Raw genomic sequence first — 23166 nt, 5'->3', positions numbered from 1 at the left:
CTTGTGATCCGGACTGTGAAAGTGCAATTAAGAGTTGTTTTATTCTGAGCTCTGTTGCATCACTGAATGCCACACACCATTTACAGGAAGATCAGAAATACTCTGTCTTGTGCCAATCACACGTTTAACTTCTGCTTTGATTTATTTTAGGCTGTAAAAAAAGTCATAAGATATTGCAGTGTCAATCTATTGTGTTGATGACCAGAGATTGGATTACTCAATCGCATACAACTCCCTAACATCTCTGGTGTTGTGTAATGTTTGACCAGAGCCCATCTCACGCTTTAATGAGGAATGTGGGTTCAGTTCAGCTGGAACGGGTGACACAGATCCCACAGAAACATGGTTCAGAAATATATTTGTGTACAACACTGATTAAACATGTATTAGGGATCTCATCACATTTAACTCAATTAAGAACTGTTTTCAACAGAAATGAACCATCACTGAAGCTGTGTTGCATTATTATTTTATCTCTGTAAAGCTGCTGGGAAACACTCTGATTTATAAAAAGTGCTTTATAAATAATGGGGACTTGACTTGACATCAGAAATGCTGGATGCAGAAGTCCACATGTTCTGGAATGCCCACAAACACCCGTTTTCTCCCTCTGAGAGGCTCAGACAAGGAAAGAAGGAGGGATTAGAGGAAATGGGTGGGAAAGATCTCAGAGGACCATATAAAGCTCCAGAGAGAGAGAGAGAGAGAGAGAGAGAGAGAGAGAGAGAGAGAGAGGGAGAAGTGTGTGTCTTTGGACTGTGTGTGTGGGGGGTGAGTTGAAGACTCAGTAAACATAGTGCACTCATGTCTCCTGTTGTTGCTCATGGAACATTCGTGTTTTCTGGCCTAACTGGAGTGTGTGTGTGTGTCTCCCTCAGGACAGTGTGAAGAGCAGAGGTGGAGGCCAAACCGGTGTGTGTGTATCAGTGTGAAGACCAGAGGTGGAGGCCAAACCGGTGTGTGTGTGTATCAGTGTGAAGACCAGAGGTGGAGGCCGGACCGGTGTGTGTGTGTGTGTATATCAGTGTGAGGAGCGCCGCTGGAGATGTCTCTGAGGGTTCGGCCCTGGCTCACGCTGGTCTCAGGGCTGCTGGAGTGTCTGGGCTTCGCCGGCGCCGTGTTCGGATGGGCCACGCTGGTGTTCGTGCTCAAGAGCGAAGGATACTTCAGCAGTCTGTGTGTGAACGCCACCGTCAACGGCACTGCAGCTGAAGGTCAGTAAACACACACACACACACGTGTGCCTGATGGATGTTTGTGTTGAACTCACACACACACACACACACACACGTGTGTGTCGGACTGATGTAAACACTGGATCTGTGTGTGTTAGATTGCAGAGGTCAGGATGAGCAGTTCTCCCTCGTCTTCACCATCGCATCCTTCATGAATAACTTCCTCACACTCCCGAACGGATTCCTGTTCGACCACTTCGGGACCACCGTCACCCGGCTCCTGGGAATGTGAGTCTGCTTTACATGTGTGTGTGTGTGTGTTCCTGCATCTAATAGCCGTCCAAACACAGTCCAGACGTCTATGCTAAACCAAGGCTGAGCTTGAGCTGTCGGTGATCATGTAATAGACGGATAAACCAGAGACCGGTCATCATCAGCTAGACAACGGAGAAATCAAACCAAACACATTCCCAGCGTTCACTAACATTGTGTAAAAGTTATGTATGTGTTAGTAAAAAACGTAAAACTTGAAACCTGAAATACTGTTTCTGGAACGTTCTTATAATGTTCATATTAAATAACGTTCCCATAATGTTAAGTGAAAACGGCGTTCATGGAAGGTCCTTGTGATGTAATATACATTAAACTTTATATCTGAAAGTTAAAAAAATCTTAAAAAAACTATTAAGCACGTTTGCTTGGTTTATGTGGACGTTAGAGGAACATTCCATCCTATAATTTTGGAAATGTTATGAAATGTTATTTCTGCATGTTCTCCGGCAGGTTCTCCGGCTCAAACCCACACACTCGAGTGTGTGTGTGTGTGTGTGAGAGCATGTGATGGACAGGCCATCGGTTCAGAGGGTTCTGATTGAAAAAATAACGTTTTAATAATATTGTCAAAATGAGTGAGTGGAATATTCATTTAACTTTCACATTGACCAAGAAAACAACTGGACATTTTTAATGTTTAAAAAACATTCAGAAATAATGTTTTCCTAACCTAATGGGAAAGTTGTGGCCAAACTGACATGTAACCAAATTCAAGGTTATTTTGTCCAGAAGTGTGTTACTCACAGCTGGACTACATCGGGTCCATACGGTGAAATGACGGCTATTGCTCGCTGGGGTAATAATGTGGTAGTCTGTGAAATATCCTCGTGTTGTTTTGTACTCACCAGGGTAAATGTAATACTAAGGAATGCCATCATATATTTTTGCAAGGGACATGTTGCTCCATCCTCTCTTTCTCACGACTGCTTAGTGTTTATAGATATAAGCACTGTGACAAAACTGCTGTATGTTGATTTTAGTGAATGATTGAAGGATGTCAACTGCTTGTTTCGGCCTCATAAGCAGTTAGGAGAGAAGTGCACAGAAAACCCTGAGAAAAGAGGAGTGATAGAGGAGAAGATATGGCAGGACACTGGGATCTGTGGTGCGTTGAGATGACAGAACTGATAAATGAATGTGGACTCGAGTCCAGCTTTTGCGTTAGAAACAGAATATAAATTATTTTTGACAGGGACATTTTTCGGGTTATCTGTAGTCCCTGGACAGAAGCCTCCCTAAAACAGAATATATGATTAAATGGACACAATAGTTTAAATTACGTTTTTTCTCGATTGCTTAAAATATTCACAATATGACATATATGTCTGATGTCCGCAGAGTGTGTAAGGGAAGTTTCAGCTCAAAATACCCCACTGTTCAATCATGGATTGATGTATCTGATGTGGAGTTAACTATCCTCAAGTGTTTGATCTTTCATGATATCATATTCTTGATATCATATTCTTTCATGATAACCTATAAATCGTGTCCCCGGGGGCGGGGTTATGTAAATATCAGGGTTGATGATGACACTAGTGCGTTTATTGTAGTCATTTCTTTAAAAGAAAATCTCTCCGCTTTGAGTGTCGTAACTTTGCAGAAGTTGTTTATGATCAAACTGCAACATTACACACTAACTATAAAGTGAAATCATAATCAACCGCCCCTTTAAACACATTTGTAAAGTTATGCCTCCGTTTCTCGAAACTCTCCGTAACTTCTGACCTATTTCCCTAAACTTCCTATTTTCAGGTCAAAATTAATCTCTCCAATCAAATCCATTCAAACCAAACTTTGCCCTCAGATACACACACACACACACACTGGTGGGATCAATTCAAATCAATATTACAGAGAAAGGTAATACGCAATATGTTGATTGTGGTTCTCCCCCTCAAAAACCTGACATGATGAACTCAACAAAAGACACAACAGATGTATACATGTGCACGTTTTTTTTTATTCCTTAATGTACAGTTAGGTACACTCGTCTACTGAAGGCTTCTTCCTGATGACTGTGACTGTCACACAATGGAAGCATTCAGAAACTCCTATCTGTGTGCAAAGCAATTTGATGCATTTCCTTTTAGTACAGTAGTATAGGGCAACAGCTCCAGTACGCGCGTGTGTGTGTGTGTGTGTGTGTTGTACAGTACTCTAAACTTACGGTGGAGAGCAGACTAAAGTGGACATACATGTTCCCTGAAGCTCTTATGATGGGGAAGCGAGTCAGGTTCGTACCCTAACCTCATACTCACACCATAGACCAGCTACAGCGGCACCAATCTCATCCGAGACTGCTTACCTCTTTAGCCTTCCTCGTCCTCCTCATCCTCCTCCCACTCGGAGCACTCTTACATCGGACCCAGGATAGAGAACACCAGTGGATGAACAATAATCTGTACTCGAACACACCGAGATCGATCGGACAAATTATGTGTATGTAAAGAAAAAGATAACTAGATAACTTAGGTTGAAGGATTTGATGATCAACAGGATAAAAGACTTTCTTAAGATCGAAAAACACAACTCCAACTGCACCACCTTTATCTAATAGAGACTCCATATTTTCTATAAAAGCAGTTGCTCTAAAGCCAAACTATTATTCATGTGACAGATAATTTGCTCATCCTCAACAACCTTATACTGTGAGTGAGACACTGATAGGCCTGTCAATATTGGAACAAAAATAGCTCACTTCCAGATACTTTACCCTGAGAAATCCACAGGTTAATAATTCTAGGAGTAGGTTTGATGAATGTTTAACTAAACGTAAGGATAGTTTAAGCATATATTTGAAGTTTCTCATGTGAATATATAGTAAAGTCTCCAGTCTTCAGTGTCACATGATCCTCCAGAAATCACTCTAATATGAGCATCTGATGATCAAGACACATTTATGATTATTATCAGTGTTGAACACAGTTGCTGCTTCAGATTGCTGTGGAAACCGTGTTTGTTCAGGATTATTTGATGAATAGAACAGCATTTATTTCAAATAAAAAGTCTTCATTGTCACTTTTGATCAGTTTAATGCATCATTGCTAATAAAAGTATTGGTGTCTTTAAAACAATATTGACCCCAAGCTTTCAAACAGCAGTAATCCTTTCATATGAGAAGCTCAAGTGTCCAAATATTTGTGTAACCCCGTTCTATCTCCGTCTGTAATGAGTTATAACACGATCCACATGTTCCACAGACGGTTCACGTCTCTCGTGTTCTCACTGTGTTTGATTTACTCCACAGATCGGTTTACACCGCAGGGATGTTGCTAATAGCCTTCTCCACTCCTGGTAAAGAGCGTTTTTATCTCCATTGGACTTCAGTGTATTGCTGGTGTAGTGTGTGTGTATCATGAGTTGAGTGTGTGTGTGTCCCTCCTGCAGTGAGCTCCGTCCTCCTCTTCCCCGCTCTGTCCTTCATCGCTGTGGGAGGAATCCTGTTACTGATGACCAACATACAGGTACTGAAGATCCCGGCGCTGTAGAAGATTAGGCTAACTCGGAAATGCGAAATTTCCTGATACGCCCCTTTAACGTCAGAATATAAGAATGCTTTTAGTTTAACCGTCATGATCTTTCTGTGTTACGACCCCAGACATCAGACTGGGAGAGCACTGGTTTGTTCAACACTGAACATCCTCTTTGGTGGCAGGAGTTTGGTGTTATTAAATCACATCCATCTCTTTAATTTCAAGAGCAAGAAATAGTCAAGTCAGTTATACAGTACATATTGTTTCAAAGCAGCTTCACGGTTTTGAGACATTCATATTCTGTCATTATTCAACTCAAATCAGTTCAAATGTGATTCAGATTTGTTCAGCGTTGATGATGCAAAATATGTCAATTATGAAAAAAGTCAGATCAGCTGAAGAATATTACTGAATATTAACTTTTTTCATGTTTTCCTTTATCCTTTAAAGGAGTAGTTCACTTTAAAAAACTTTAGCTGATAATTTACTCGCCCCCGTGTCATCCAAGATGTCCATGTCTTTCTTTCTTCAGTCGAAAAGAAATGAAGGTTTTTAATGAAAACATTTCAGGATTTTCTCCATATAATGGACTTTAATGGGAACCAAACGGTTCAAGGTCCAAAAGACAGTAAATTATCAGCAAAAGATTTTTCAAAAGTGAACTACTCCTTTATCATAAACACTGATCCCACATGTAAAGTCCTCAACAGAAATGTCCTCATGTGTCTCTAGGTGGCGAATCTCTTCGGCGCTCACCGCTCCACTATAATCACTCTGTATAACGGAGCCTTCGACTCTTCCTCTGCGGTGTTCCTCATCGTCAAAGTAAGAGGCAAACGAAACCTCACATCAGATGATGAGCTGAGCTGAGATGACTGATGATGGATCGTGATGTCCGATCTCTGTTCTCTTTCAGTTGCTGTTTGAGGACGGTGTGTTTCTGCGCTGGTCTTTCCTCTTCTTGTCCTGCTGTAGTGTTCTTCATCTGTTCCGCACCGTTGTGCTGATGCCTCGGACGCATATCCCATACCCGCTGCCGGAGAACTACAGCTACGGGTAAACACACGCTTCAGAAACATGTAAACACACACTCGGTCCATCACACTGCCTCCTCCTGGAGAACCCCACACACATCTTTATATACGCTGTAAATGACACCAGAACCTCTCGGCGGGGAAACCTCAAGCTGATCCTCTCAGTAACCGTGTTTCCATTACAGATTTGCACTAAACTTTTGCGATAATTTTTAAATGTCGATAAAAACTATTGTGAAATGACGTCGTTTCCATTAACCAACGTTATGTGCGCTAAAACGTATTTTTTTCCTCTCTTGATAAGATAAGATCATGGCAACTGATGGTGATAGGTTTACGTACACTCACCTAAAGGATTATTAGGAACACACACTAATACTGTGTTTGACCCGCTTTCTCCTTCAGAACTGCCCTTAATTCTGCGTGGCATTGATTCAACAAGGTGCTGAAAGCATTCTTTAGAAATGTTGGCCCATATTGATAGGATAGCATCTTGCAGTTGATGGAGATTTGTGGGATGAAGCTCCCGTTCCACCACATCCCAAAGATGCTCTATTGGGTTGAGATCTGGTGACTGTGGCGGCCATTTTAGTTCAGTCAACTCATTGTCATGTTCAAGAAACCAGTTTGAAATGATTCATGGTCAGTATCCTGCTGGAAGTAGCCATCAGAGGATGGGGACATGGTGGCCATAAAGGGATGGACATGGTCAGAAACAATGCTCAGGTAGGCCGTGGCATTTAAACGATGCCCAATTGGCACTGAGGAGCCTAAAGTGTGCCAAGAAAACATCCCCACACCATTACACCACCACCACCAGCCCAACAGTGGGAACAAGGCATGATGGATCATGTTCTCATTCTGTTTATGCCAAATTCGGACTCTACCATCTGGACTGCCGCATACTGGATATTTTTCCCTTTTGACACCATTCTTTGTAAACCCTAGAAATGGTTGTGCATGAAAATAAGTAACCCAGTAACTTAGCAGATTAGTAAATACTCAGACTGGCCCACCTGGCAACATCAACCATGCCACGCTCAAAATTGCTTTCTTTCCCATTCTGACATTCAGTTTGGAGTTCAGGAGATTGTCTTGACGAGGACCACAACCATAAATACATTGAAGGAACTGTCATGGTATTAATTTATTAGAAAACTACATTAATGAGAAATTGAACAGGTCTTCCTAATAATGCTTTAGGTGAGTGTATGTCCCAGCCACCACACTAGACATCATTGATAATGGAAGGAGACGTAGGCTTGTTACTCAAGCATTCATGGCAAGGAAAGACTGTGATTCTGTGAGCGGCTTGAAGTGTTTCTGGATGTTTCTCCCTAATTTCTGCTTCAAGCTCTTGATAAACTGGGGCATTTCTTTGTTTTTAGAATCCAGTATTCGTGTATTAGCTCTTTTATGAGTTTAATAAAGAACTATGCCTCGTCTCATCAAAAACTGTTTCCATTGCAGGTTTTCGAATTGTCTGAAGAACCACCTCATGCGAGCGTTAAAACCTTTTTTACGATATATGTGAGTTTTTGTGAAATTGACGTGTTTCCATTGGGCATATTTTTAATTCGCAATTTGAAGGGTGATGGAAACGCCGCTAGTGTTTCACGTTGTCTACTCGGTTTCTTTGGGCTTTATGTTTTTCTTCACAATGGTAGCTTTGCACAGATTACTTTGCTTTATACTTCACTGTCCGCATCGTATATCTCTCCTCCAGAAATGCTTAGCCTGTGACTGTTTCTCATTGACTCCAATAGGGTGAACTGCGGAGTAACCCGGGATCATGCCATCGCAAAGACTGATGAGAAGAACATCCAGACTTCTAAGTCTAAGGAGGAAATGCCATTTAAAGAGACTTCCGACGCAGACACGACGGGTAGGCAAGAGTTCAACACTAAACACACACGTTACAGTTGTGCTATACGCATGTGCAGCAAATATAAAAACTACAATGTAACATAACACTGGAAAAATGTCTGTAATTGTTACAGAAAACAGCTTTTACATTCCAACCCTGCTAATACCGTATGATTTATAATGAAACTAGTAAAGACACTCCTAGAAGTCCCTTTGTGACGCATCACATTTGAATGATTATATTTTATGTAATTAATTTTGTTTCTGGACAGGCCGCTTATGATGAACTCGGGCCACTAATGAGGATTCATTATGTGCTTTTCCACTTTATCATCTGAAGAGTGCCTGAAACAGTTTCTCCGTGATCCTCACCTGGACTCATGATTGTTTGTTTGATTGTGAAGTGTATTAACGCTATGGATGTATGTTTTCGTCAGGTCGTAGTTTCAAGAGCTGTCTGCTTTCCTGGTTCTTCTTTTGGCATTTGCTGTGGCTTTCTGTGATGCAGCTGAGACACTACATGTTCATCGGGACCTTAAACCCAATGCTGAATCATTTGACCGCAGGAGAACCAAGCCTCGGTACACACACACACACTGCATTATTCAGCTCTTTGTGTGAATTAGGTGAATCCCTGCCTTGAGCGGGATGTATAGATATAGACACGCAGACAGGCTCATCTGCATCATGTGTGCATCATGAGACTGAAAGCTTTTTTTCCTCCGTGTTCTTGTTGTTGCTCACAGTCAGTAGATATACGAATGCGTTTGCGTTCACTCAGCTGTGTGGGATCCTGTGCGCCCCCTGGAACGGCCTCATCATGGACCGACACAAGAGAAAGCAGAGAGAACCAGGTCAACACACACACATGCACACATTTCTTTCATCTTTTTAAAGGTATTCAGTGTACATATGAAAACATTGAAGGATCACACATTCTTGTCCAAAAAGACATTTTATTAAATTAAAGACAATTTATTAAATTAGAGTTTCTTATTTCTGATATCCGTAAGACCCATTTAAGGTATAATTCAACTTAAACTATTAATTAAAATAAAAAAGCTGAAATAAAACACAGAGACCAAAACATGCTGCGTTTTGACCGTCGGGCCGGTTGAGCGGGCTTTAAACGGGCAGGCGGGGCTAATAGCCTCGGGTCAGGAACACCGAGACCAAAACATGCTGCGTTTCCATTGTCAGGCCGGTGTGAGCGGGCTTTAAACAGGCGGGCGGGGCTAATAGCCTCGGGTCAGGAACACCGAGGCCAAAACATGCTGCGTTTCCATTGTCAGGCCGGTGTGAGTCGGCTTTAAACGGGCGGGCGGGGCTAATAGCCTTGGGTCAGGAACACCGAGCCCGAAACTTGCTGCGTTTCCATTGTCGGGCCGGTTGAGCGGGCTTTAAACGGGCGGGCGGGGCTAATAGCCTCGGGTCAGGAACAGCGAGACCAAAACATGCTTGTGCCACCAAAAATACGACCTGAGCTTATATTTTCAGTCAGAGAAACAGAGGAAGATCCCATAAAACCAGAGTTGCTTTATTTTATGACAAATGCGGAGATAAATATGGATATCAGGTAGTCCGGTATAAAGAGACGAGATGTACCGACAGATAAAATAAAATCATGATCGTGATAGCCTATATGATTTATCTGATTTCTCCAAGTGGTCATATTTATCATCTTTACCATGTTTACTATGGTAATGGTTAGTCTTTCAAAGTTAGTCTTTCATGTTATTTCAAACACTTGCTGCTGTATGAAAGGAAGTTTTGAGCTAAAATGATGTTAAAAGTCATTGAGTAGAAGACACAGTAAGTCATTAGACAGGAGACACATTATAGGTGGGGTTACATCAACTAGTTGTTCTGTCATAAAGCATGCATAACACCAATACAATGCAAGAGACACTATACATACAGTTTTTTCTGATTGCTTAAGCACATTTTTGGAACTATTGGCTAGTTTTGCAAAACTCTACACACAAATAAGAAAACCTTTCACCCAATTATCATAACATTGTAGTTCTCTTGCAAAAGCAAACACAGCTAGATGAACTCTTCACACCTTCGTAAAAATGGAGTTTCACACAGTAAACACAAGCCATCATCTACTAAGCACACAATGTGCCAACTACACACTGATGGTATGAATACAAAACACATCTAGCTTTTGCTTTCTCTGTGGACAGATGTCAATTTGAGGTCATACTTTTGTCATAACATACAAGGATCCAAACTTCAAGTATTGGTGTTTATTCACACTCATCAAAACCAAGACAAAGTCAGAACACAAAATAGTAATTTTATCAGCCTACATCATGTCGTCTTTCTGGGTCCGGCCACAAAACTCCGTCCACATCGCATGCGATATCCTCCAGTCCAAGGCACCGGGGAAAATATCTCCTTGAATTTTGGTTTTGCTATACGTATTAATGGTTTTACAAATTGTGCTACAAGAATCACGAATAGCACTTAAGCATTCAGAAAAAACTTTAATAACATACTAATGATTTTACACACAATGTCCTGGGATGCAGAGTCTGCTCTACTATGGCCTGATTATAAATGAGTTTAGAGCAAACAATTTAACAGAAAACTAAAAGGATGTATACAGTTTGAATCACTATTGTTTGACATAAATAAAAGTTTACAAATAATACAAACAATTAGCTTGTTCTATAATAATATATCACCCAGTTATTCATTTTTTTTTTTTGTCACTTAATTTCTCACACAGTCATATCCATTCCCATGCCACACACTCAGTGAAAGTTTGGTTTGACAATATTTGTGTCATGACTTCCCACTTCTCTTTAAGTCGTGTTGTGAACGCGGCCTCAAACCACAGCCTTTTCGCTTCCGTCCGCTGTAGGCCAGAGTGAGCGAGAGGCAGACCTGAAGGCGGCCATCTTGTCCCTGTCGCTGACGGCGCTGCAGTGTGTGTTGTTCTCAGTGTGTGCGGCGACCCCTGTCCTTCCTCTTCAGTACCTCACCTTCATCTTCCAGGTGCTCAACAGGTCCTTCCTCTACGGGGGGAACGCGGCCTTCATCAGCGTGGCGTGAGTCTTCGTCACAGGAACATATGTAATCATCATTTAATCACGCTCACGCCGCTCCAAACCTGACGATTTTCACTGTCTTTCGTGTGTGTGTGTGTGTGGAACACAGATAGAAGATCATACAGGTCTGGGATTGGATTGAGAGTGATTAAATATCAGCAGATCATTCTAGATGTAGATTATTCTTGTGAAAAGTATTGCAGAGATATGCTAAATATATATATATAAACAAACTCAACATTTTTAGGCAACCGGCTAACTTACTGTTTTAAGCTTAATATGTTTCACAGTGTCTGCATCCATAAATAAAAGAAGAGAGTTGCTCACGTTCCTGTGTTCCAGGTTCCCGTCGGCACACTTCGGGAAGCTGTATGGGACGGTGATGGCTCTCTCCGCGGTGTTCTCGCTGCTCCAGTATCCCTGCTTCGCTCTCATTAGAGGACCACTGGGGGGAGACCCTCTTTACGTAAGATCGCTTCCTCTGATCACGCACGCTCATATCGGCAGCTTTTCATGGGAAACAGACTCTAGTATCAATAGTTTAGATGTTTGAAGCACAGCTCACACAGAAGTCACTTTAAGACCATTATCTCTCTATTGGCGAATCTGTGAGACCAGTTTGAGCCCAGTGTGAAAACATTCAAGATGACCACAATAAACATACTCTAACACACACAACCCGCCTGCTATTATAACCCTCCAGTGTGGCTTGGATAGCGAGCGGTTATTGCACAAAAACACCAGTGGGGTTTGTGTTATTTCAGTGGCTTAGTGCTTCCCTTGACACTTGTTTTTCCAACTTGAGCCACATCATGTCTGCCAAAACAAGGGAGGCAGCTTCAAGATAACATACAGCTGTTTGTTTGGCAGATGAAGTTCTGCATATTTGTAATTTTTTCTGAGATTGTAAAACTGTTCTGTTTCAATATGTTATCAGTCAAACAGCCGTCAAGAACTGTATATTTAAAGGCTGATATTCTCCATCTTCATCTGTGTTCAGTGTGTGATGTTGCTGTCCCAGTTCTCCTCTATATGAGTGTCAGTGTGTCTGAACTCCTGAAACGCCTCCACTGTAGTCTCGAGTTTCTCCAGGAACGAACACGTCACAATATTCCTCATTATAATAATTAATGCGCAGAGTAAAGGGGCGGGGCCTGGTTGAGTTAGTTAGGAGTGTGTTAAACTGGCGGTTATGGAGAGGGGCGGGACATTTCCAAAACGCACTCGAAGCGCTCGACCAATTACAACACACTGCTCCAGCCGACACAGTGTGCTTTTCAGAAGGAGGGGCTTCAGAGAGACAGGAACTAATCAGGAGTGCGTTTCCCGAAAGCATCGTTAGTCAACTATAGTCACAAGTTCTATCGTTATCTGCACTTCAACAAGTCTTGGTCTCCCGAAACCATCATTCCAACGAACATTCACAAACAGCATCGCAGAGGTGTGTGTGTGTGTGTGTGTGTGTGGAGCGATTGATCTCCAGCTGCGGTTAGAAGAAGTTTCTCGCTTGCATGACATGTGGACTCAATAAATCCTGATCTTGAGCAAAATAAGCAAGCTGGATTGTGTGTTATAAAGTCAGAATACCAAGAATTAAAGTCAGAGTTGCGAGAACTTTGCTCTACAATGTAAGAACTAATTTTAATGAAAGCTAATTCCATGTTTCCTAATGGTATCTCCTAATGGTAGCATTTATAGAGTGAACAGCAGCGGTCCTAGTACTGAGCCTTGTGGTACGCCATACTGAACTCGTGATCTATAAGACTCTTCATTTACTGCTACACACTGATAACGGCCAGATAAGTCTGATTTAAACCATGCTAATGCAGTTCCACAAATGGCAACATAGATTTCTAGTCTATTTAGAATAATGTTGTGGTCAATTGTGTCAAATGCAGCACTAAGATCGAGTAACACTAATAGAGAGATACAACCACAATCGGCCGATGAGAGCAGATCATTTGTGACTTCAACAATGAAAGCTGTCTCGGTACTATGATGTTCTCTAAATCCTGACTGAAAATCCTCTCAGATATCATTTCTTTCCAGAAAGGAACACAGTTGTGAGGATACTGCTTTTTCCAGTATCTTTGACAGAAAAGGCAGGTTCGAGATTGGCCTGTAATTGACTAATTCTGGATCAAGTTATGTTTTTTTAACAAGCGGTTTTATCATAGCTAGCTTAAAGGTTTTTGGTACGTATCCTAGCAACAAAGAGGAATTAATGATATTAAGAAGCATCTCTTTCAGTAGTTTAGTCGGGTCTATCATATACAAGTTGTTGATTTCGATGAATTAATGAGTTTGCAAAAGTTTCAGATGAGCAGCGCTGACTGAACTGTCATTGGTTCCTCCAGGTGAACATCGCTCTGAGTGTTCTGAGTCTCCTGGCCTTCATCCACCCTGTGTATGTGTACCTGTACTGCCGGGGTCAGGCGGCCCAGAGACACTGAACACCCCCTGACCTTTGACCTTCATCCACCCTGTGTATGTGTACCTGTACTGCCGGGGTCAGGCGGCCCAGAGACACTGAACACCCCCTGACCTCTGACCTTCATCCACCCTGTGTATGTGTACCTGTACTGTCGGGGTCAGGTGGCACACCACCTGACCTCTGACCTCTTCCCCATGCTTTCTGTTACTGGTTACTTTTTCTTTACAAAACTTCAGGAAACGAAGTATAATGGAAAGAAATATGTGTCTAAGCTTTGAGTGTCGGTTGTGCATATCGCCTCTTGACCCTGTGTGTGTGTGTGTGTGATCTGAGCTGAACACATCAGGAAACCTCCACCCTCTCCTCATTCATCATGTGTGTTGTTGTTGGATCTAGCGGCGCGGTCTCGCACGCTCTCAGAGAATATTACACACTCATTTTCTGCCAGGCCATTATTAGTTGTTTACTGACATTTACTCTTAAAACCCAATACAGTGTGTACAGTAATGCTGGATTATAGCGGAAAAAACACCTGTGACAATTCCTTCATAGAGTATATTTCTGTTAGTGTGGATGTTATTAAGAACATTTTGCTGACACTCCCATCATTTCAGATTATTTCTTAATATTGTTTGCATGTTGTAAAAATGTTTTGTCTTGGTTGTGTGAACGTTTAGGGAACATCGTTCTTCAATCATCATGAGAATGTTAGTTTTGAATGTTCTCCAAACGATCTGAAACAAGACGGACATTTAAAACACGTCCCGCTAAAATGTTTCAGAAAAAAATGCGTTTGTGCTTTGTCTTCTCAAAACATATCTATTCATTGTTATTGGAAGAATATTCATAAGTTTGAGAGTACTAACCCTCGGTTAGCTGGGATGGAACATTATGACCTATTTTATACTTTTTTCTTGTTTAACTGTTGAAAAAAAAACTGTTGTTAAAAAAATTAAATATTGATAATCGTAAAGGGATCATACAAATGTGTACATGATTGACATGGATATTTTGAGAAATGTCTGCAGATGAATCAGGTGACAGGTACATATTGAATGTATGTTGAGTTTGTTGTACCACACACACACACACACACCAGTGTCAGCCAGTGTGGAGATGCTGTGTGAAACACTGGGTTGACTGGTGTTGGTGGTGACGCCTCTGCTGGACACTGCAGGAACTGTTATCGCGTCACTGTACACACACATATATATATCAGTATTACTCCAAATAAAGGGAATTTTTATACGTCCAGTGGAGTCGACTCAATCTGTGATCGCTGTCTAACTGATGAACATGTGTTGTCTTGTAAGAATGTTTTACTTTAAGGGTGTGTGTAAGACTAACATGACACTTTATAATCACACCATTACACATCATGAATATGAAGGAGGGTTTATGCATGTTTACGACAACTGTCATTAAGTGTCATTTGCTCAGTTATGACATTTTTACTGCTGATATGACATTTGAGATGTCTTTGTTATGACAACTTGACATTACTAACACACAACCTGTCATAAACATGTCATAATGTCAGATTAATGATCAAACTTAAAGGGTTAGTTCACCCAAAAATGAAAATTAAGTCATTAATTACTCCATTAATTAATGGGCCGTCAAGAGCCAGTCCCTGAGGCAGTCTATGGAGGACTGATCCAGCTCTCAGATTCAATCAAAAATATCTTTATTTGTGTTCTGAAGACGAACGAAGGTCTTACGGGGTTGGAACAGCATGGGGGTGAGTAATTAATGACTTAATTTTCATTTTTGGGTGAACTAAGCCTTTAAGAAACCACTGAGCATTAATGATCAAACTTAAGACACCACTGAGCTTTATGGGTTAACATTACTGTAGCAAATGAGCTCTATGCAATATTAATGATTAATCATAACTTGTTATAATTGATTATGAATATTTGGATCAGTTAATCGGGTTAACTTGATGTAGCTACATTAATATTATGACCAATTACTCGGTTCCTAATTGATTAATGGAAATGTACAGTTCTGGCTCATGGGAAATGTCTTTCTTACCAAGTACTATTCAGAGCAAGAAGTCAAGATCTATGATTAGAGACTCCAGATATGAGCTTGAGACACGGGGAACTTTACGTGTGACATGGACAAGATTTTATTAACTAGACTAAACATTTAAACTACACTAACATACATATACACACACATGCATGCAGTTTCCCGAGGGAAAGAGAGCCGGAGCAGAACGCAGGACAGCAGTGTGTGAAGCAAACCATCCGTTCAGTTCTCACACACACTTCTTTAACGGGGGTTAGGATGCTTAATGTGTCAAATAATGAGACTAAGTTTGATACTTGCATGTGTCACCCATGTGAATTAAACTGTCCTGATGTAATGTGTTGATGTTTGCTGATGTGGTCCTGATGAGAGAGAGCCAGCGGGAGTCAGAGGATCTCTGGGGAAGGGAAAGACAACGCTTGGGGGACTTCTACTTCAGCATCATCTTCACATTATTCTCAGGAACCAAGAGAGCAAGAGGCTAAGAGAAAGGCTAATGATCAGTGATTTTTAAAGCGTGAATATGTGTGTAAGCCAATACGAAGCCGTCCCTTTGGAGGGAGTTTTTACGACCCCTCTCTCTTATAGCAAAAGGCATTTGAATGTGTAATTTCATTGGGTGTTTAAGAAGAGAATCTTCAAGATTCTTGTAATACTAATGCGTCATAAAGTTAGCAAAATGTAATGTTAATTAATAAATGGGGGACGAAGATTGGAGTTTATAGAGACCAAACATGCCACACATATGATTTCGTTTAGCCATAGTATGCACAGTCTGAAATATTAACTCATTAGGGTTTACAAGAAAACATAGCCCAAACAACATAACAGGAAAATCATGAGATGGGAAAATTAGATACATGTTTATACATTTCTCAAGTGGTTTTATATATATATATATATATATATATATATATATATATATGGGTCAATGACGTGATGCCTAAATTTTCTGTCCAACTGCAGGCAAAAATGGGCTTAAATGCCTAAAAAGATACTGCATATTTGTAGTACCTCTCCCATGTATGTACTCACGTTAACTTTTCAAAAACCTTTACTTATTTGTTATTATTTTGTTATTTAAAGTGTCAAAACATCATGTGGTGCGACCGTCCGGCCATAAATTCTGTTTTGAAAACATCTTTGAAATTACTCTGAATTAATTCAAATTTATATACTGCACTATTTGGCATGATTTCCAAAATGATTTGTTATCCTTTAAAAAAATTCTAAGCATTTGCATTAATATTTCCATCATAATATACAAACAAACTTTGTCCGATGATGTCTATTTTATGAAATATCATGTGGTGCGACCATCAAAGAACTGCCATTTTGGAACTAGAACATCAAAGAACTACCATATATACAATCTATATATAAATTATACATATACATACATATATATAAATTATAAATTATACATTAAAATTTTATAATGGCCTCATGACATATTTTTGGTTAGTCAATGTTCTCATGCCCTCATTAAAGCCAACTATGGTCACGAGTACCAATATAGTTCAATGAAGCGAGGAGACTCTTTCCCAAACAGTTCAGCGTGCGACTCTAGCTTGCTAACAATGCTTTTGGGAAACACACTGAAACAGTGTAACTGGTGTGGTGTCCTGTCTCCCCAGGCTGCTCCAGCAGAGGGCGCTGTGTGCAGTGTTTTCTGAATAGCTTTGCTCAGGCTTCTGTCAGGAGGTGCTGGATGAACTCAACAGTGGCCATGATCTCACTGCTATTCACACATGCATAATCTTTACAATTATTGTGAGCTGTTTTAATGCAGAGGTGCGTTTATTTCAAGTGCTTCTCAACCTTTTTTACTCTTAAGGCTCATCCTGTCTAAGATGATGTTTGAAGGGAACATGTTCTGTCAATATTCATTCACTCAAATTTATGAACACAGTAACATTAACATTCAAAGTTACTCTTTAATAATGTTATCAAAGCATCAGCACAAAAACATTTCACAAATCATTCATTGAGCGTTTTTCCTGAAGTGTTATGTGTTGTATTCGATATGGTCTCAGGGGAGGCTTGGCATTGTTTTTTGATGTAATGTTTGCAATGTCCTTCTCAACATTTCCAAAATAGCTCTTGTTTATTGTGCTGGGGTGACTCATCTGAGGCTGGGCTTTCATTAAGCGTGTCATTGATTTGTTCTCAGTGTGCCGAACTTCGTCATTCGTCATCTTTCATCTCCCTGAGGATGGTGTGATGAAACGGACCTCGGCCAAACTCTGGTGTCGGCCGTAGTGAAACTAATGAGGTGAAAAGACCAGAATCAGCCCAAAACATGTTCTCCTCTTACTCTAACGCATCAACAATCCTGGATGAGCGTATTATTGTACTTTTGGCCTCAGTAATTACATTACCCAGACCAGAGAAAAACCAAAACCTGCTAGTAGGGCTACAACCCGCCATATATTTACACCATATAGTTAATGAAACAGGCTATTCATTAAATATATAGGACAACGTTGCGCGTTTGAGCTGTTATACATCCGAACTGAACAGACCAATTATTAGCGCAATACGCATGATCTCGCATACTAGAATTTCTCTTATTTGAATGTATTTATTATGTTAAATTTTGACTCTATTGTAGAATTTTAGAAAGATAATCTGTTAAGGAAATATATATTTTCACCATAGATTTATATTACAACTGGGACTGTAAATGTGTAGGTTGCCATTTTTCTTAAATTTAAAAAAAAAAAAAAAAAACAGTACTATAGATCAATGAAAAGAGAAAGTCAACATTGGCCTGGTCATGAGGAGTCATAATGGTCTTACCTGTAATTATGACCTTAGTGGATCAAATGCTACAGGTAAACTATTACAACAACTATGGTACATTTTTATTCGGGTAAGTACAAGTCAAGAGCTTTAAAGTCTGGACCTTCGTGAATTATTAACCAAACAATTCGTTTTCCCGTATTTGTTCTGTTCTAATTATGAGAAGGAAAAGCCGTCAGATATTAAATTAACGACATTGCTGGAAACCATTTCAATACGCCTATAAGATAATGTTGGTTAGTTTAGTTAGTTTGACGTCCCATGGCACATTGCAGTAGACAATCCTGTTACACTGATATGGTTCCAGATGCTTAAATAATATAAAATACATTCGATCTACAAAATCCTGTAAACAAGTAAATGTTAACTAAAAGCTATTACTTTATTGCTGTTATTATATACCACAAAAGACCACTTTGCAAAAATAAATCTATTTCTATTCTATTTCACTTTCTATTCATCTAAATCATGAATCTGAAGCAGCACAACTGTTATAAACACTGATAATAATCATAAATGTGTGTTGATCATCAGATCCTCATATTACAGTGATTTCTGGAGGATCATGTGACACTGAAGACTGGAGAAATGATGATAAATTCAGGAATAAATGACACTTTACTGTATATTCACATAGGAAACTTACATTTACAGTACATTGTATGTTTACACCCATTACAGCTCTGTTTTCCTCTTTATCGTAATAATAACCGTTTGGGATGTGACAGTGCCACTAGCATCACTAATGAACAGAGTCGAGCAGCAGAAATAGATGTTGGCGGGCGGCTGAGAGTGACGGAGAGATGACGTGACGGCTCTCATGAACACTATACATGTCACTTCCGGGATTCAGGGGAGCACAACACATACATCAGTCAAAAATGAGTGTGTTGACATAATTAGACTGGAGACATAAATAGACATAATTAGAATTTTGCTTTTAGGAGCGTTTTTAAGTATTGACGTGCTGTATAGACCCCGTCACAGTTACGTCACAGCGTGAGCTGGAGGCAAAACAAAGTGCTTAGTAAAGGACACCTAATATTCAACAATATTCCTAATATTGTGTTTTCCTTCCCAGACAGCAAACTGACATTGAATCAACGTGGAAACGACGTCTCTCATGACATTGAAACAACGTTGATTTTGCTCATCGAATTAACGTTGAACCAACGTCAGACGCGGCATTCTTCAAAGCTAAATGAAATCGAAAATTGGTTTGCTTTCATAACGTTGAAACAACGCGTTGATTTCAAGTTGATTTTCCGTTAGTTTTGAAAGAATGACGCGCCTGACGTTGGTTCAACGTTAATTCGATGAGCAAAACAATGTCAGATCAACGTTGTTTCGATGTCATGTTTCCACGTTGATTCAATGTCAGTTTCAGTGTTGTAGTACTCGAGACTCGGACTCGTCTCGGACTCGGACTCGAGACCATATTTTAATGGTCTTGGTCTTGTCATGGACTCGTGTGCATTTGGACTCGGAATTGACTCGTACTCGAACATTTTTTTTTTTTAGGACTCGGAATTATTCCCGAGTCCACTCGAGTTCAATTCAAAATATTTTTCATGATTATTAATGTATGTTAATAAAATATTTCTTTAAATTGATTGACACACCCAGTGATTGGTGATTTTCTAGTGCGCAACTGCGCATGACAAATTGTAATAAAATTACTTTTAACACCACCTACTATGTGGCCTTTTTACCCTAAACTGATCATATTTTTTAAACTCAGTAAATTCAGTAAATTCAGTAAAAAAAAAAAAAAAAAGGATTTCTCTAAGTAAATAAAAGTAAATTAGGTAATCAACCCTCACTGGTCTCGGTCTCGAATCGGACTCGACCGTCTCTGGTCTCGGACTCGACTCTCTATGGACTCGGCCTTGACTCGGACTCGACTCTCTCTGGTCTCGGTCTCGAATCGGACTCGACCGTCTCTGGTCTCGGACTCGACCGTCTCTATGGACTCGGACTCGACTCTCTATGGACTCGGCCTTGACTCGGACTCGACTCTCTCTGGTCTCGGTCTCGACTCTCTCTGGTCTCGGACTCGACTCTCTATGGACTCGGCCTTGACTCGGACTCGACTCTCTATGGACTCGGCCTTGACTCGGACTCGACTCTCTCTGGTCTCGGTCTTGACTCGGACTCGACTCTCTCTGGACTCGGTCTTGACTCGGATTGGACCGTCTCTGGTCTCGGACTCGGACTCGACTCTCTCTGGTCTCGGTCTCGAATCGGACTCGACCGTCTCTGGTCTCGGACTCGACTCTCTATGGACTCGGCCTTGACTCGGACTCGACTCTCTATGGTCTCGGTGTCGACTCGGACTCGACTCTCTCTGGACTCGGTCTTGACTCGGACTGGACCGTCTCTGGTCTCGGACTCGGACTCGACTCTCTCTGGTCTCGGTCTCGAATCGGACTCGACCGTCTCTGGTCTCGGACTCGACTCTCTATGGACTCGGCCTTGACTCGGACTCGACTCTCTCTGGTCTCGGTCTTGACTCGGACTCGACTCTCTCTGGTCTCGGTCTCGACTCGGACTCGACTCTCTCTGGTCTCGGTGTCGACTCGGACTCGACTCTCTCTGGACTCGGTCTTGACTCGGACTCGACTCTCTCTGGTCTCGGACTCGACTCTCTCTGGTCTCGGTCTCGACTCGGACTCGACTCTCTCTGGTCTCGGACTCGACCGTCTCTGGTCTCGGTCTCGACTCGGACTCGACTCTCTCTGGTCTCGGTGTCGACTCGGACTCGACTCTCTCTGGTCTCGGTGTCGACTCGGACTCGAGTGAGGTGGTCTCGACTACAACACTGGTCAGTTTGCTATCTGGGTTGTCTTGTGTGGACTTTAGTTATTTCCTGTTCCGTGCCATGTTTTGTAGTCCTTTGTAGTTTTTCTTGTTGATTAGTTCCCCCAGGTGTTTCTGATTAGCCACGCCCCCTTGTTCCCTTGTTTGTCTGTGTATTTAAACCTCTGTGCTTCAGTTGTTGGGTGTCGGTCGTTGTTTAATGTTTGCTGTTTCCTAGTTCCTGTTTTGAGTTCCTATTCTTGTTTTCGCTGGATTCCCTGTTTGTTTTGTTATTAATAAAAGTGCTTGCATGTGGATTCACTCTCCGCTTCATTCCTGCCTGCAGCATAACTACAATATTCCTAATATCATATTATTGATCTGCCTGAACTTACACCATTGCGTGAGGACTGAACTGAGCTGGACGATGACATCACACATCAGGTCATTGGTCTCCAAATGAGTACAATATGAGTTAAACAGAATAATAAAGTGTGTTGATAAATTATCAATTTGCATTCTAATGTAAATTCAAGGTTACAATAAAATTGAGTTGGATAAAAGTTGAATTGGAGCTGCTGCACAGGACACCTTCACCTGTCTATCGGGAACCGGTCGGACACTGCCAAGACTATGATGAAGTTTCCATGTTGTGGACAGACACGTTATTGCTAGTTTTTCACTTCCCTACCCTTCTTTGGGCAGTCTTCTGTAGGAGTTCAGTCATCTGTACCACTCGGCAACAATTTAGTGCCGTTTGTTATTATGAAGCACTGGTACGGTGTGAGTCATATCCGAACCTGTGCGATTCCTCCACTGTTGGACACTAACGTTCTGTTGAGAGAAATCAGTGGACTTGTCATCTCAATACACAGATCCGCAGGTGTTCGCAGATGTAAGGACACGTCTTTGAAAGAGAGGAAATCACTCATTTAGTGTCTTCTGTTCTCTGTGTATCGCTGTGAGCCTGGGTTTATCAGGATCTGAGCTTTTAATCACAGCCATTGAGTCTCTTCAGTCACTATCGTTCCTCTTTAACCCGTTCTTTAGCCAGAACACACACTGTTCGGCTTCGTCTTTGTTTCCTAGGAAGAATTTGACGTCTTTTGCTTTCAATCTGTAGCATTCAAAAGAGCCTCATCCCGATTTACAGAGATCTAGATCTTCAGCCAACAGCGTTCACCATCAACTGCATCTCATCTCTCTCTATTCTGCATCCTTCAGCCGACGTCAGAATGGCTTGAGCTATGACAGGGACAGTCTCTGTATAAAAATAGAGATGTATGAATGAGAAAGGGAATGAAGGTAAACATTAGTCAGTGAGATGAAGATGACAGCGTGATGATGAGGTTATAGGCAGTGAAAGGACCGTAGGAGGAACGCAAAGACGATGTGGAGACAGAAACGGGTCAGGGAGCTAATTATAGTTTATAATTATTTGATAATTTAGTATATGTACTAAACAGGCGGGGAGCGTGGTCTGTTTAATATAGATATAAAGACATGACATCACTTCTTAGAACTTTACACTAAATAAACTACACCTGAATTAACCCTCAGGTGCTCTTCGTTTCGGAGTCACACTTGTTATCTTCCCGGTCAAAAGTGACCGGACACCTAAAAATTACATTTCCTCCATCCCAGTAAAACCAATGCAATTTATTTTTGTTCTATAATATTTATTCTTTGTAATTTAGTATTTTGAGACAATTTGATTGAATTTATTAGTATTTATGCAATATTTATGGTCTATTTTTGCCATGAGAAAATATATATTTCTCTTTCTCTCTCTCTCTCTCTCTATATATATATATATATATATATATATATATACTGTAATTTTTTTCAAAAAATTATTAATGCAGTATTTTACTTTAATAAAGAGTCTAGGCCTTCAGAAAAAAAAAACAATTTGAAGAAAATTAGCACCATCTGGTTACAGTATAGAGAAAAAACGTAGAATCATGGTGTGACCACTAGATGGCATGTACAGCTCTCTATGGAGAGGCATGTGAATTCCCCAGATGTTTATGAACACATTTTTTTTTTTTTTTTTTTTTGGTGGATTTGAATATATAGTTGAAACAATCTCAAAAACGATTTTTTATTTAAAAGTTAAAATAAATAAATAAAAATTTGTGAATTTTTGTG

The 23166-nt window shown here is 40.7% G+C and overlaps 1 protein-coding gene across 3 annotated transcripts; it reads left to right on the top strand.

The window, feature by feature from the left end:
- The first annotated feature begins 733 nt into the window (after nt 1-733).
- On the top strand, nt 734-14628 carry slc43a3b (solute carrier family 43 member 3b). 3 transcript variants are annotated; one of them, XM_089134646.1, is made up of 14 exons: nt 734-771; nt 879-897; nt 942-1214; nt 1334-1463; nt 4756-4802; nt 4896-4972; nt 5714-5806; nt 5898-6037; nt 7782-7900; nt 8319-8462; nt 8628-8735; nt 10754-10940; nt 11283-11406; nt 13298-14628. In XM_089134646.1, exons 3-14 carry the CDS (start codon nt 1046-1048, stop codon nt 13391-13393), a joined length of 1434 nt encoding a protein of 477 aa, XP_088990772.1. In that variant the 5' UTR covers nt 734-771; nt 879-897; nt 942-1045; the 3' UTR covers nt 13394-14628. The 3 variants fall into 3 exon arrangements, with proteins under 3 accessions (XP_088990772.1, XP_088990773.1, XP_088990774.1); XM_089134647.1 differs by lacking the exon at nt 734-771 and having other exon boundaries at nt 879-941; nt 988-1214; XM_089134648.1 differs by lacking the exon at nt 734-771 and having other exon boundaries at nt 880-897; nt 988-1214.
- Nucleotides 14629-23166: the final 8538 nt, after the last annotated feature.

This window comes from Pimephales promelas, chromosome 9 (genome assembly GCF_988280905.1).
Source record: "Pimephales promelas chromosome 9, fPimPro1.hap1.1, whole genome shotgun sequence".
Classification (NCBI taxonomy): domain Eukaryota; kingdom Metazoa; phylum Chordata; class Actinopteri; order Cypriniformes; family Leuciscidae; genus Pimephales; species Pimephales promelas.
The sequence above is the reverse complement of the archived record's forward strand: the minus strand, read 5'-3'. Positions and strand labels throughout refer to the sequence as shown.

Coding starts and splice junctions, on each gene's coding strand:
- slc43a3b (XM_089134646.1), top strand. CDS start 1,046: ATGTCTCTGAGGGTTCGGCCCTGGCTCACGCTGGTCTCAGGGCTGCTG. Junction 1,464..4,755: donor GTCACCCGGCTCCTGGGAAT/GTGAGTCTGCTT, acceptor TTTACTCCACAG/ATCGGTTTACACCGCAGGGA. Junction 8,463..8,627: donor CGCAGGAGAACCAAGCCTCG/GTACACACACAC, acceptor TGTTGCTCACAG/TCAGTAGATATACGAATGCG.